Source organism: Hemicordylus capensis, chromosome 6 (assembly GCF_027244095.1).
Source record: "Hemicordylus capensis ecotype Gifberg chromosome 6, rHemCap1.1.pri, whole genome shotgun sequence".
Taxonomy (NCBI): Eukaryota; Metazoa; Chordata; class Lepidosauria; order Squamata; family Cordylidae; genus Hemicordylus; species Hemicordylus capensis.
Window position 1 is genome coordinate 87,340,746 of NC_069662.1, and position 14,953 is coordinate 87,355,698.

The following is a 14,953-nucleotide window of genomic DNA, read 5'->3' on the forward strand; positions in this document are numbered from 1 at the left end:
AGATGCTGAATGAACACCCAAAGCTTGCAGCTAGGACTTTAGTATTGCTTAATCGGTGTACTGAAAGACACAGAGAAGAGAAGACCCTTTTAAAGGGCTGGAAACCACTGATCAGCAAGAGCGGGTGAGAGGACATAAAGAACCATTCATGTGACAAAATGCTGAAATAGCCCACAGTTCTGCAGTTGAGAGAGAGGAGTGTTCTAAATTGGGGCGGGGGGGGGGAGTTCCTGCATTTCAGCTTGAGCTCTCTGTCCCTCCTTTGTAGGCTTGTGTATTTCGATTCGGGTACAAAACGTTTTGTGCCTGAAAATGGCAATTTTGGAGGTTTTGTAACCAAAACATAATCATGAATTTAAAAACAGAGATTTTTGTTTCCAAATCAAAATGACTGTGTTTCGGACAGAATGCTTTGTTCTTCGGAAAAGCACTGCAATTGAAATTGACTTCTCTGACTCTCTCCACTCCAGCTGAGGCACTGAGTGATTTGCAGAAGATAAGATATGCAAAAATCTGTTGAGCATGAATAGTTTAGTTAAGTATTATATTCAGTGTGATTGAAATGCAAACTGACCTTGCAAAGGGATTTGGAAGACAGCATTTTGAGACAGAAATACCCAAATATCTTTGGGAGCTCAATGCAATTCCAAAGCTCTTGCTAAAAGCCATGATATAAATTGTGTGGAGAAGCTTTTCGAGAAGCTCATTAGGAAAATTCTGAAATTACACAGGTTTTTCTTTCCAAAGGTTTAGAAAGAATCTCTTGACTTGTTCAGGGGCCTTTTGAAGAGCTATTTTGTTTTTCTTCTGAATTTTATGAGTTATAGTGGTGTCTAAGTTTTGTTGCCCAAGTTGAGCAGTCTAATGTAATTCAGGCCACAATGTAATTTGGTGGGACATGATGTCTAAGCCAGGGGTTCACAACTTTTGCCATTGCAGGGACAGGTCATCCACATGGGACTACAGGAGACAAAAGGAGGGGGGTGGGGAATACCCCTGTCAATCTATTGACATCCCCAGGAATCTTAGTTGCTTCTCTCTTTCTTGTAATCATGATCCATGGTTTTGCACTTTGTTAAATGCAGTGATGATAAATCTCAACAATTCTGAACAGTAGGCTGATTCGTTTGGGCTACGGCTCACTCCAGTTCAGTTAAATGAACATTTGAAGCTGTTCCATAGTACCAAGGCAGTTTTATTTTATTTTATTACATTTTATATCCCATTCTTCCTCCCAGAAGCCCAGAGCGGTGTACTACATACTTAGGTTTCTCTTCAGAACAACCCTGTGAAGTAGATTATGCTGAGAGAAGTGAATGGCCCAGAGTCACCCAGCTAGTATCATGGCTGAATGGGGATTTGAACTCGGGTCTCCCCGGTCCTAGTCCAGCACTCTAACCACTACACCACGCTGGCTCATTGGTCTATCTTGCTATCTCAAATGACTTGTGGTCACTGTTCCATGGGGAGGGAGCATTTGTATTGAAAGATTGCTTGAATCCACAAATGGGTTGTGCTGCTGTGCTAGTGCCACAGGGACAGGCTCCCCCCCGCCCCTGCAAAATTCTCAAATAACTGTGCCAAAAAATTAAGTAGTGGTGTTGTTCATCATTCTCTTCACTCTTTCAACTTGTTTATGCAAAAGAGTGGGTTGGGTGGGGCAAAAAGAGGGGCAAAAGAGTGGGTTGGGTGGCAGTGCCCCAGGGCTGGTGCACCCAGATTACAAATAGGGTAAAGGGCTGATTTCTTAGGAATTTTTGAGGTTTACACGTCTTTAAGATTTTCCCCCATAGGGAATAATGGAGGTTTCAGCAGCCCCATAACTCCACCTGGGGGGCACTGGGATGGCCAAAAGCAAGTGGTGGTGTAGTGCACAGAGAGTGCCACACATACACACACACACCCGGATTGCTAACCCATTGGGGTACTGGGCCTTGTTGTTTATGAAGTGTTGAGTTTAGATTCCCTGGTAGCAAATGAGATTTTTAATGAAAAACCATGAATCCACTCTCATATGCTACTAGAGAATCTACGCTCAGAACACCTCTAGAACAACAAAACCCTGTACTTCATGGGTTGGCAACCCATGTGGGTGGTTGGCACCCTATGTGAACTATACTGCCACTTGCTCTGGGCCACCCCCGTGCCCCTCAAGTGGAGTTATGGGACTGCAGAAACCTCCATTATAACCTATGAGGAAAATCTGAAAGACATGTAACTTCATTAATTCTTTAAAAATCAGCCCTTTGCCAAATTCCTCTGAAAAAAAATGTGGTAGCTTCCTTGTACCAACTGGGCACTACCACCAACCACACTCCACTCTTGGCCACCCCTTCCCCCCACCCTGCATGAAGCTATACTTTTCCTGAAACCTCCATCATACCCTATGGGGAAAATCTGAAAGATGCGCAAACTTCAAAAATTAACCCAAAATCAGCAGTTTGCCCAATTCCTTTGAAATTTTTGTGGTAGCTTCCACTCATTGGGCACTATAAACCCCACCCACTCTTTTGACCACGTGACCCATTTTTTAATCTGAATTAATTTGGATTCAGATTTGGATTAATTCAGATACAAAACAAAATTGGGGTGATTCGGAAGGCTTAATTTGGACAAAATACAAAATGGGGTTGATTTGGATTTGGTACAAATCAAAACAGAAAAAATACAAAATGCACAAGCCTACTCCTTTGCAACTGCTCCCTGAGCAGTTCCCTGACCTTCTTGCCTTTTGAAGGCCAGGGAAAGCCCCTCCCCCATCACCATCCGGGTTGCGGCACCGGGGCGGTGCTGGCCATTGCGCAGCCCGCGGCCGCTACAATCATCATGGCGGGCAGGCCTTGCGGGGTGAGTGCGTGCACTGCCTGCACCATGGGAGAGTGGCCAGACTTGGGGGGCCCTTTGAGGCAGCTGGGCCAGGAGACCATTGTCTCCCCTTTCCTAATGTACGGTATGCTCCTGTGTTTGTTATTGCTATAGTATGGATAGGGTTAGATTTAAACACTGTCTACACATCAAAAGTGGGATGGGCCCATAGCTCAATGGCACATCATCCGCTTGCCATGCAGAAAGTCCCAGATTTAATTCCTAAGCAACTGTAAATGTGCTACTAAAAATAATGAACATCCTGTTCCCCAGTGTTAGTGAAAACTACAAAGACACAACCAGCACACGAACAAGTGTACACAACATACACAAAGGCATACACACAATACAAATACACAATCTCACACAACACAAATATACATCACAAATATACATCATGCAATGTGTGCAACACAAACAAACATCCAACACATACACAACACACAACCATGCACATATCACACATACACAATACACAAATGTGCACATGCAACACAAATGTACAAACATACACATACAAAAACAATGTGAACACACAAACATAATCACCAGCGCACAAACAAATGTGCACCACACAAACGCATGCAACAGATTCCACACAAAGACAAATATGCATGCAAAAAACCCTATATGTCATGTACAAATGCTGCACAAACACTCAGCAAACACCACACAGCACACAAACATGCAACACAAAAATGCAAACACACATACGCAGCACAAACACCACACAACACAAATACACAAACATTTGGAAACACATCCACACAACACAAATACATATATGCATAAACACGAACACAACATAAACACACAAACATGATCAATGCACGTGCAAACACACAAACACACACACATCACACAAAGGCATGCAACAGATTACACACAGATGCATGCCACACAAACATGCATGCCGTACATGTAGCAAAACAGACATATGCCACACAAACAGGGAAACAAACACATGCACACTCACACAACACAAACACAACACACATATGTGCACACTAAGCACATGCACACAACACAAACAAAGGCATACAAAACACTCACAATTACAGAAACATTCGCACATGAAAGAAAGCACACCCACACAACACAAATGTTTCTAACACACCAAACCTGTTAACACATCACCATCTTGACTCCTCCCCTACATCCAACACATGCATATGTACTCACACACAAACACATGGACATGTAACACAAATACCCACACAACTAAACACATGGAAATGTATGCACATGTGCGACCCAAGCACACACACAAAGAAACAAAAGCCTTTCGACACACAAGTGTACACACAAATGCAAAGACACTCACAGAAACAAGAACATAAATGTCCTTCTCACAAACCATGGAAATTCTGTTGGGATTTATGTGTATATACATTGTCTTTGTTCTTGTCACTGATGTATTGTATGTATATCTGTGTATAGGCTTGGGGTAGGGTTTAGAATATTTGTGTCAATCATCGGTTCTGTAGACTGGTCAGTTTATATTTCTTACTGGATGCTGCTGTTATGTTTCTGTTAGAATGAGCTTTCACTCAGAGAAGGACCGTTGTTTATTATTTGGTAATAGTTAAGTAATAAACCTTAGTAACTTTGTTCAATAAATTTAACAAGCCTCAGCTTCCACTCTGTTATACTCTGCCAAAAATTCAGTGGTCAAAAAACCTGCTGGTTTAAGACCAGAATTAAGGCTATCTCAAATCTCAAAGCCAGGAAATTGGAACCTTAAGGTTGATGCCTTAAAGACATGCTACGTGATCAGTAATGATGTGCATTGTCACAAATTATGCTCACTTACAACTTGCCCTCCATGCACCGACACTTTTCCTTGGTCTTTGAGGTACAAATCAAGATGGGGAGGATGGAGTGCATGGCACCAGCAAAGATGCCTCACATTGTCCTGGTCCTCTATTGTCTTATGAAACATCTATATAGCTAGAGGAATATTCCTGTGAGTTGACCCATAACTTTAGTTGTTTACATCATTAGCTTGCAGGACGTGGAGTGGGTCCTCTTTTAGGGAGTGGGTCCTCTTTTAGAACCCTTCATCATCCTTATGCTGACTCAACAGAAAAGAGGGGTTATGGTGCACTCCAGTAAAGGCTGGAAGGCAGCACCATCCTGAGCTTCTCCTAAGCTCAGGGAGAAAGGTTACCGGATGCTCCTGTATCACTGGCTTGCCTCTCTTCGGTTGTGGACTATAGCCTTAGAAAAAGCAAAAAACTTAGAAGATGGTCCCATAGACCAGGGATTCTCAACACTGGGTCTCCAGATGTTACTGGACTTCAACTCCCATAATCCCCAGCTCCAGTGGTCTTTGGTTGGGGATTATGGGAGTTGAAGTCCAACAACATCTGGGGACCCAACACTGAGAATTCCTGCCATAGACTATAGAAGATTCTAGAGTCATGAGTGTCTTTTATAGTCTCTAATCCCTTCCAGTTCTGCTTTTAAAGTATCAACTGGCACACAGAGCACCAGAGGAAGAGGAGGAGGAGAAGGATGCTGCTCCGGCAGATAAAGGGGGTAACATGGTTCCCAGGCAGGGAGTTTTGCCCTGGCACTCCAGGGGTTGACTTCATTGCCCAGCCCTAGGAGCTCGCCTGCTGAATGATTTGAGAGTTCACGTTTCTTACTCTGGATCTGGAAATGTGACATAATGGGTTTTCCTGTAGAAATTTTTGCATTCTCTATTGTAGCAGGTTCCTATCTATTCTTAAATCTCATCTGAAAAATGTGCCTTGCCTAATAAGATTTGCATGGTCCTTCATAAAAATGTATTAAGAGCCTTGTACCATGTACTATGTTCAGAGCCACCTAATAGTGCAGGGGAGAAATGACTTGATTAGTAAGCCAAAGGCTGCCAGTTAGAATCCCTGCTGGTATGTTTCCCAGACTATGGGGAACATATATTGGGCAGCAGCGATATAGGAAAATCCTGAAAGGCATCATCTCATACTGCAAGGGAGGAGGCAATGGTAAACCCTTCCTGTATTCTACCAAATAAAACCACAGGGCTCTGTGGGTGCCAGGAGTCGACATCAACTCGCTAGCACACTTTACCTTTACTGTGTTCAGACCATTGGTCTATCTATCTTTCTTCTACACTGACAGCTCTCAAGGGTTTCAGATAGGGGTATTGATCAGCTCTGCTTGCAGATACCAGGGAAATTTGGGACCTTCTGCATGCAAAGCACATTCCACTGAACTACAGCACCCTGCCCTGATTCGATCATGAACTGTCCCTGTAACTGCACAGCACAAACTCACCACATAATTCTGGGATATAGTTTACAAGAAAGACACTGCCTGACATCCAGAGTAACATTGTTGCTAATGGTTTTGAGTACTGCAGCACTGACTGACTAACAGGGTTGACTGGATTTAAATCAAATTGATTTAAATAGCTTCACAGGAGGACTCAATTTTCACGATTTAAATCACAAGATTCTATTTAATCATCATGCGGCCTGGCCACCGGGTTGAGGAGGTGGAGGGAGCAGGCAGCAGGCAGGAAGAGGGGACGGTCCGGCTTGAAAGCTGGCCAGAAACTGCAGCCAGGTGGGAGGGAGAAGTGGGGCCGGCGGGCCGGCAGAGCCGCAGATGCTCTGCGCCCGGCCCAGCTAGTATAATCTTAATACATATTCAGAGATGTAGGTTTCCTTTTTAGAAGGTAGGTGCACACTACAATAGGTGCATAAATCTCATAATGCTATGTCATTCGGACAACCAGACTTTGCATTCCGTTGTTGCACTGTTTGCATTTTGCATAAATGCCTTTCTTACCCACAGGTATAGGAACTTCATTAAAATATTCCATAGTGAGGTCTCTTTTACGGCCTGCTCTCATGATAGATGTTTCCCTTCTATTATAAAGGACACACTTGAAAAATGTTTCCTCAAGTCTGCATGTATATGTTCTGTTCACTTTTGGTTTCACTTTCTATTCCCTTCCCCATCCCTTGCATTTATACCCAGACTCCTCCTTGCCCAGATCTACTCCATACCCCCAAATCTTCTATTCATTAATTAGCCTTCTTTAATCTGATCCAGATATGATGCTGTATGATGTCTGTATACTTGTACACATATTTGTGTGAATTACTGTATATTGGGTTCATTTTAAAAGTGAACCTGGATACAGGCCCCTGAAATGCATGGTACAGACAGGAAAGTGTACAGCTATACCTGTGTTCAACATGACATGTGAATGACTGTACCTGTGTAAGATCTGTACCTGTGTACACTGTACACTTGTTGTACGAGTGCTGAACATAATGTGTGAATGGGCCTAATGTCTTTGCACTATTGGAGGGAGAAATAGAGGGGCAAGGGCTTGACTCTGTGTGTGTGTGTGTGTGTGTGTGTGTGTGTGTGTGTGTGTGTGTGTGTGTGTGTACGTGGGGCTGCATGTACAGCACCTGCAGAATAGGATTGACCACATCTGTTATCTCTCAACCCCATATACCACTGTTAACAAGTTCACAGAATTTAATTAGGAGTTTTGATTAACATTCATGATGGTATCCTTGACCTAGGTTTGTTTTTTATAAATTGTCTTTTAAAAATAAAATAAAACCTGATTTAAAATTTAAAAATCCAATTTAAATATAAAAATATGATTTAAAAAATTAATTCATTGATTATTATCAACCCTGACAACTAATCAGAATTCTAATTATTCAACATTCATGAAGTAGAAAATAACTTCTTCAATGCATGGAGGTCTGCTGTAATCACTAGTGTAACTGCAGATAAACTTAACCATGTCAAACCTTATTACAGAAAAAATAACTGTATTTTGCTTGGCCTTTCAGAAACTTGAAAAAAATCAAATGCCACTCCTGGCAATTTAACATATTTTTGCAAAAGAAACTCTGCCAGATGCATACCCAGTAAAGAATATTTAGCATTAATCAACTCAGCTGCTTTCTACTTTTGACAGATGATCTGTTCTTCACCGCGATTAATTTTGAGATACTGTTGCATAGACTCCAAGAAATATTTCTGATTTCTGCTAGTACAGAGAAATAGTAATAAGTCCCACATAACCTGTCTTTCAAAATTTACCATATAAAATGTGATCACTCTACAAATGATGTCTATTAGCTAATACAAGCCAAATTACAAGGAACAGGAATGGAAACATATGACTCCAAGATCCTGGACCAAGATTTATATTACAATTGGTCTTTCTTTATTGGGTGCCAGATTCATTCAAACTAACATGACACTTAATAAATTACGTTCTTCCATTAGCATACAAAGTACAGAATGGGTCTGTACAGGCAGCATCTGCACCTCCCCAGGGATTTCATGGAACCTCTGCTAACATAACATAATATATTTGGCAAACAAGCTGAAGAACAGAACTTGAGACAGCAACAGGGACAACCAAATGACAGCCAAGTATGGGTATAAAAATGAAGAATAGAAGATTGTCTTTCGCTAAATCCCAAGCTGCAACTTTGCAAAAGAATTAAGCGAACCTGCACTGCCTCTCATAGAACAATATATTAAAATAAAAACTGGATATGGCACATCTATGGGGGACAAGGGTCAGTCTTCAACACAGAAGATGACCCTAGGGCCCCTGACATCTTAAGAGGTTCTATGACATAAGAATCTTTTCCAAAGGAAAATAAGTTCTACCACTTATGATCACATACGCAACATGGTGTGGCCCAGAAAATCTCTAAATGGGAAAAATGACATACCAATGTACATGGAGGATTTTGAGTTACCATTGTATGGAACATTTATGGTGCAGATATTTAAAAATTGCTGTGCTAGCAAAGAAGTGCTTACAATTCTGAGAAGCAATCATAACATAATCACAACATAATCTCACCCCCGCTCTGAAATTAGTGTGAGCCACTGCAAGAAAAGTCTGGAATGCAAGCAGATATACCATCTTCCATGTTGAGGATTGGGGTGCCAGGGATATTTTTTTCTGAAAAGTTTCCTTCAGTGTCCAGCTTCAGAATGTACAAAGGCAAATAGAGGCAATCTTGCCCAGGACAAGAATCACAGTGGGCAGCATCCAGACTAGTTTGTAAGGGCTAAGTACCATTAAAACCAATGAAATAAATTAGTCATGCCTAATTTAAGTCATATGAAATTAAATTGAACTTAGCCATGACTGACTTAGTTTGGATGCAGCTCACTGTCTTTTAGAGAGACATCCTTTTTGTTGAATATTTGAAATCTTGTATCTTTATTAACACATGTAATACAATATAATGCCAGTAAAAGATCTACGTACATGAGAAAACACACCTACCATTGCACCACAAACAACATAAAGTCAAGAATGGACAAGTTTCCTAAAAGCAAATATGTTATTACATATTGTCAGATTAAAAAGCTGAAAATTAACATTTGAAAACATACCTGGCTGATAGAATTTCAACAAGCTCTTTCCTGTTTGCCACACGCTGCTGGTTATTTTTATATCTAGAATCACCGATGATTTCAGGTAAACCCAGAACCTAAATGAAACAAAATGCATTCAGTAACAACTTGTCACCAGCTGTCCATGAAGCACATGCTGCACAGGCGTCTTCTGCCTTACTGCTCATGGCTCTCCATGAAGGGTTCTTAAACTTACTTCTACAGTTAACATGAAAGTAATAATTCCAACTTGTGTACGGAAGTGAAAATTCCTAATTCTTTTACCCTGATTAGTTTTAGACTAGTCAAATAACATTACTCCTTACATCTTGAAGAACATAACATTAGAATGAAATAGTCATAGTTAAAAACTATAATAATTAAAAGTGAGATTTAAATAAGCTCCATAAGCAGGATCACAATGTGACAGTAACTGGCAAAACCACAGAAAGTCACACAGAAGGCCATGCAAGCTATATCAGTTTTCCAGCGAACAGTTGCTTAATATTTTAGAACTTTGTGAACAATAGTACTTACTAATAAAAACAATCAGAACTAATCTGCCTACTAGGGATGTGCATGGAACCGGGCGAGGGTGGCTTGAAGGGGTGGGGGGAGGACTTTAAAGGTGGGGGAGAGTGCACTTACCCCTCCCCCCGCTTTCCCCCCGCGGATGCTGGAGTTTTGTAAAATCCCTCGGGACAGCAGCATACCTCCCTGCCGCCTCCTCCTCCTCCTCCTCCAGCCAGAAATGGCCAGAAGTACTGGGTGTGCAATCGCATGTCAGACAGGCTCATGCACACACACGCCCGGCACTTCCGGACACTTCCAGCTGAAGAAGAAGGGGTGGCAGGGAGGTACGCTGCTGCCTCGAGGGATTTTACAAAACTCCAGCACCGGTGGGGGGAAAGCGGAGGGAGGTATAAGTGCACCCTCCCCCACCCTTAAAGTACTACCCCCCCACCCCCACCAAATGTTCGAACCGGCCAGTGTTTGAACATGTTCAGAGGCCTGTAAAAGGGCCTCTGAACAGGTTCGTGCACGTCCCTACTGCCTAATTCCCTTTCATTATAATCTTAATTGATAACTACCATCTTCACAAGTTAGCCCACTTGTTCCTCAAACATTCATGCATCTGTCACCTAGAATTGGGATGGATGACATCATCACAAACTACGCCACTGAAGTGTCCCTATGTGTCCATAGAACTGTTTGAAATTTGGTTCAAATCGGTTCCCACTTCCACCTCAAATGTTTACATGTCTACCATCTTGAAATGGGGTGGATGGCACAATCACAAACTATGCTGTTGAGGTGTCCTTATGTGTCCCTACAACTTTATCACATTTGGTTCAAATTGGTTTGATGGTTCACAAGTTCACCTGCTTGCACCTCAAACATTCACGCATCCGCCATCTTGAAACAGAGTGGGTGACATCATCTCAAACTACACCATTGAGGTGTGCCCATGTTTCCTATACAACTGTACTAAATTTGGTTCTCTTATGCACCACTTATTATTTTGTTGAACCCTTTAAAGGTTTTAATCAATCTAAGCTCTTTGACAGACATTGTAGAAGGTACAATTAATTATCTTATGTACCACTTATCCCCTAAAACTAATTTGATTAGGCGGTTCACAGATTAGCCCACTTGCACCTCAAACATTCACTAGTCCACCTTCTTGCATCGGGGTGGATGACATCATCACAAACTACACCATAGAGGCAGGGGCGCACCTAGGTCATTTTGGCGCCTGGAGCTGAAGGGCTTCAAGGGCCCCGCATCATGAGCCCCCCCCCATTTTTAAAAATCAAAATTAGCCCTGGTGATTGCCATCTGGATTGCTAAAGAGGGCAGAAAACAGGGTTCTCTTCCTCCCATGTGCATTGCTTTTAACCATTCAGTTATCCACCCAGCATTTCCAGCTCTTTCTAATGTGGCATCCTTTCCCCTCACAATTTGTCCCCTTGATATCCACTCTCATACCTGACATTCTTTATATTTCTCAACACCTGCTTCCTCTCTTTTATTATTCTGTTTTTGAAACACTGTCTCTTGTTTTTATTATTTGTTGAAAACTAAGTAGCTCTCTGTCCTGGGGGGCCTCCTGCCGCCCCGCCACTGCCCGTGATCGCCACACCTCTCCTCTCCATTTTCACTGCTGCCATGTACACAGCTGGGGGGGTGTGAGCCGAGCAGGCCTTGGCTTTCCCCATGGTGGTGGTGGCAGCAGTAGGCACAGCAACTGGTGGGTCCATCCATCTGCGCCTGAGCTCCCTCACCGCCTGCCTCCCCATCCCCGCCACTTAGCCGCTGCTTTTCCCTCCTCCTGCCCTGCTGCTGAGCTTTGCCTCCCCCGGGCAAGTGCTTTCCCAGCCATCCCAGACCACCAGGGACTGAAGTGCCCCCCTCACCCGCAATCTCCACCTCCCTCCTGGGCTGTGTCCACCGCCACCACGGGGGAGGCCGAGGCCTGCTCAGCTCAACCCCGCCCTCCAGCTGCACACGTGGCAGCAGCACAAATGGAGAGGAGTGTCACAGTGGGGCAGTGGCGGGCACAGGTAGCAGCAGGGTGGCAGGAGGACCCCCAGGACACTTGGAGGGCCCCCCAGATTCAGGAGGCCACAGACTGGGGCCCCAAGGTCCACCTCTGCATTCAGCCCCTCTGCATTCAGGTGCCACTAGGTATCCTAGCAACTGTACCAAATTTGGTTCAAACTGGTCCAGGCATTGCAAAGTTGATATGAAGACACATAAACACAAACACAGGCATAGACGCTAGGGAAGTGTATGAACTGTTCATGCACTCCCGAGCGGGCAGGGGTGGGGGACAGGGTTTAAGGGACAGGGAAGGCACTCCCTACCTGTTAGCCCCCGACCTGCCATTCCACCCCCCCCTCCACCGGCGCTCTTCAAAACAGCAGGAACGCTGAGTGGAATGTGTGATCCACTTGTGGAACTCTCTGCCATAGGACGTGGTGACAGCCAACAACCTGGATGGCTTTAAGAGGGGTTTGGATGACTTCATGGAGGAGAGGTCTATCAATGCTCCTAGTCGGAGGGCTGTGGGCCACCTCCAGCATCAAGGGCAGGGTGCCTCTGAGTACCAGTTGCAGGGGAGTAATGGCAGGAGAGAGAGCACGCCCTCAACTCCTGTCTGTGGCTTCCAGCGGCATCTGGTGGACCACTGTGCAAAACAGGATGCTGGACTAGATGGGCCTTGGGCCTGATCCAGCAGGGCTGTTCTTATGTTCTTATGTTCAGTGTTCCTGCTTGTGCCCCCGATCAGCCATTGGTTTCCGCTATTTTGGAGAGGGCTGGGGGGGGAGTGCCCCCACCCCTCGAACTGGTTCAAACGGTGGCTGATTCAACTGGTTTGGTGCTCAGGAAGGGAGCCCTGATCTGGTTCATGCACATCCCTAATGTACACCCAGAAAGCTGGGTGATCTCATAAGCTTACTTTCCTTAAGGCAAGTAGGCTAAAAATGCTCACAAACCTCAATGGACTCCATGAAACAATTCAAGTAACTCAAATTGTGTGGCTGGCAAAGATATGAATTCATTGAATCTGAGCTGAGTTGCGTACACAATATGATTGCCATGTAATTTGTTCCATAACCTATCCAAGCTCATAACAGAACCAGCATTTACAGTATCACGATCAACAGAGTTTCAGTTCCATAGCTGCACCATGCATTTGTGTAGATGTACTATCTCTGTGTGTGCTGAAGTATCTACGTAACTACTTCTTTAAATATGAAGCTTAATCGGAATGCACTGATCTGAGACTATTACCATACTAATGTCACTGGCTGACATCCTGACTAATGCAGCACTGATGCAACAGAAAAAACACTGGTGCTTCTGAAAGTTTAACAAAGTCAGTTCCACTGCTGGTTCATCTGTGGGGACAAATTTCAAAAACCTCCCCTTCTCCAGCAAGCACTCTGTGTCACCGAATATATGTCCCTGAGGATCAAACAGCCCTCAGCAACATATTTTCAGATGACACAGAGGGCTTCCAAGGGAAATTTTCCCTACATGTTGAAATTCTCCCACACAGAAACTAGCACCACTGCAGTGTTATTCTGGAATTCCTGAAGCTATTAATTCTAGTATTAGTCCGGAATTCCTCAGAAGCTTCTCTCATTGCGCAAGGGCATTGTTAGACAGGATGCCAGTCACTGTGTATTGTTCTTTGGTGGTCAAGATGCTAAATATCTATTAAATAAAACTGCATTCTTCTCTAGTATGTAATTTTTGTCTAAATTCCGAAAGCATATTTACTTGTAAATATTTTTTACTTGAAAGCATATTTACACTGAAAAGCCAAAATACTTTCGATACCAGCGTCATTTTAAAAGGCACATGAGCCACTGAAGCAATTGCTTACTTAATGTAAGCAATTAAGAAATTAAGCCGCACAACAGGTTATAGGTGCAGTTGTAGGAACCTGCAAAGAGTTATTACAGGATCAAGCAAGAGTGGATAAGCCAGAGGTTTTCTTTGAAGTTTCTCACCCTGCTAAAGTCCCACAGCTACTCACCCTGCTAAAGTAAAGGTAAAGTTTGCCGTCAAGATAAAGGTAAAGTTTGCCGTTTCGACTCCTGGTGCCCAGAGAGTCCTGTGGGGTGTTTTTGGTTTAATACAGGAAGGGTTTACCATTGCCATCTCCCACACAGTATGAGATGATGCCTTTCAGCATCTTCTTATATCACTGCTGCCCGATATAGGACCAGCAGGGATTCAAACTGGCAACCTTCTGCTTGTTAGTCAAGCATTTCCCCGCCGCGCAAAGTAGCAAGCTACATTTAAATCAAAACTTTGCTTGCCTCTTTGGCAGTTTGAATTGCTATGCTGTAAACACTAAAGAAGACTCCAGCTATGTACATTTTCTCTGACATGCCTTCATATAGCCTAATTTGAATGCATTCAAACTCAAAAAGAAACCCAGAAACTGTTTGAATCATGCTATTTTCCATGCTGTAAAACACAGCAAAAGATATTCTAACAGGGTGTATTTCAGAACAGCATCCATCTTAATTTTCTATTTCTTTTTATCTTCTTTTTATCATCTGCTCTTTTTAAAGAAAAAGACTTAGTTCCTTATTAAGCCCCATATGCCCCAAAGCACAAAACCTTATTTTCCACGGCACATCCCCCTCCCACACAGCTTACACTGTGTCCAGCTGCATAATAGAATAAAATTTGGTTCAGGACGTCTGTTCATCAATAGATGACATCCGAGCAAAACAGACCCGTTCACCTGACCGGGCAGGCGGTGGGGGAATGGGTGGGCAGGGGAAAGGCTTCATTTCACTCACCTACCCCCAGATGATTGCCAAAATGCTGGTGGGAGTGCCATCCGCATCTCCACATGATCCATGTTTGGCAAGCCAGTACAATGCGTCCCATCCTCCAGAAATCCCACAATGCACCACATGCCAAGCACAGTGCATTAGGGGACCCCCCCGCCAGGAGACGGGTGCTCTAGGCACCTGTCTCTGTGTGCGGCCAGGCTAGAAGCAACCCAAGCTTGCACATGAGCAGGAAGCCCGGGCTAAGGAAATGCTTGCTCCCTTAACCTCGGCTAATGGCTAGGCTAAAAAGCCAGGCTAGGCGGCACTGGCCCACCAGGATTGGGCCTGATCCTGGCAGTTCTCACGCGCAGCCTAAC

At 43.7% G+C, this 14,953-nt stretch overlaps 1 protein-coding gene across 7 annotated transcripts in view; it reads right to left on the bottom strand.

The window, feature by feature from the left end:
* Nucleotides 1–14,953, bottom strand: part of SUGCT (succinyl-CoA:glutarate-CoA transferase) — a 475,994-nt gene that overhangs the window by 243,407 nt on the left and 217,634 nt on the right. For all 7 annotated transcript variants that reach the window (XM_053264039.1, XM_053264038.1, XM_053264045.1 and 4 more), the window contains exon 11: nucleotides 9,274–9,371. In XM_053264039.1, the coding sequence (XP_053120014.1) occupies nucleotides 9,274–9,371 (98 nt within the window). The remainder of the gene's footprint in view (nucleotides 1–9,273; nucleotides 9,372–14,953) is intronic.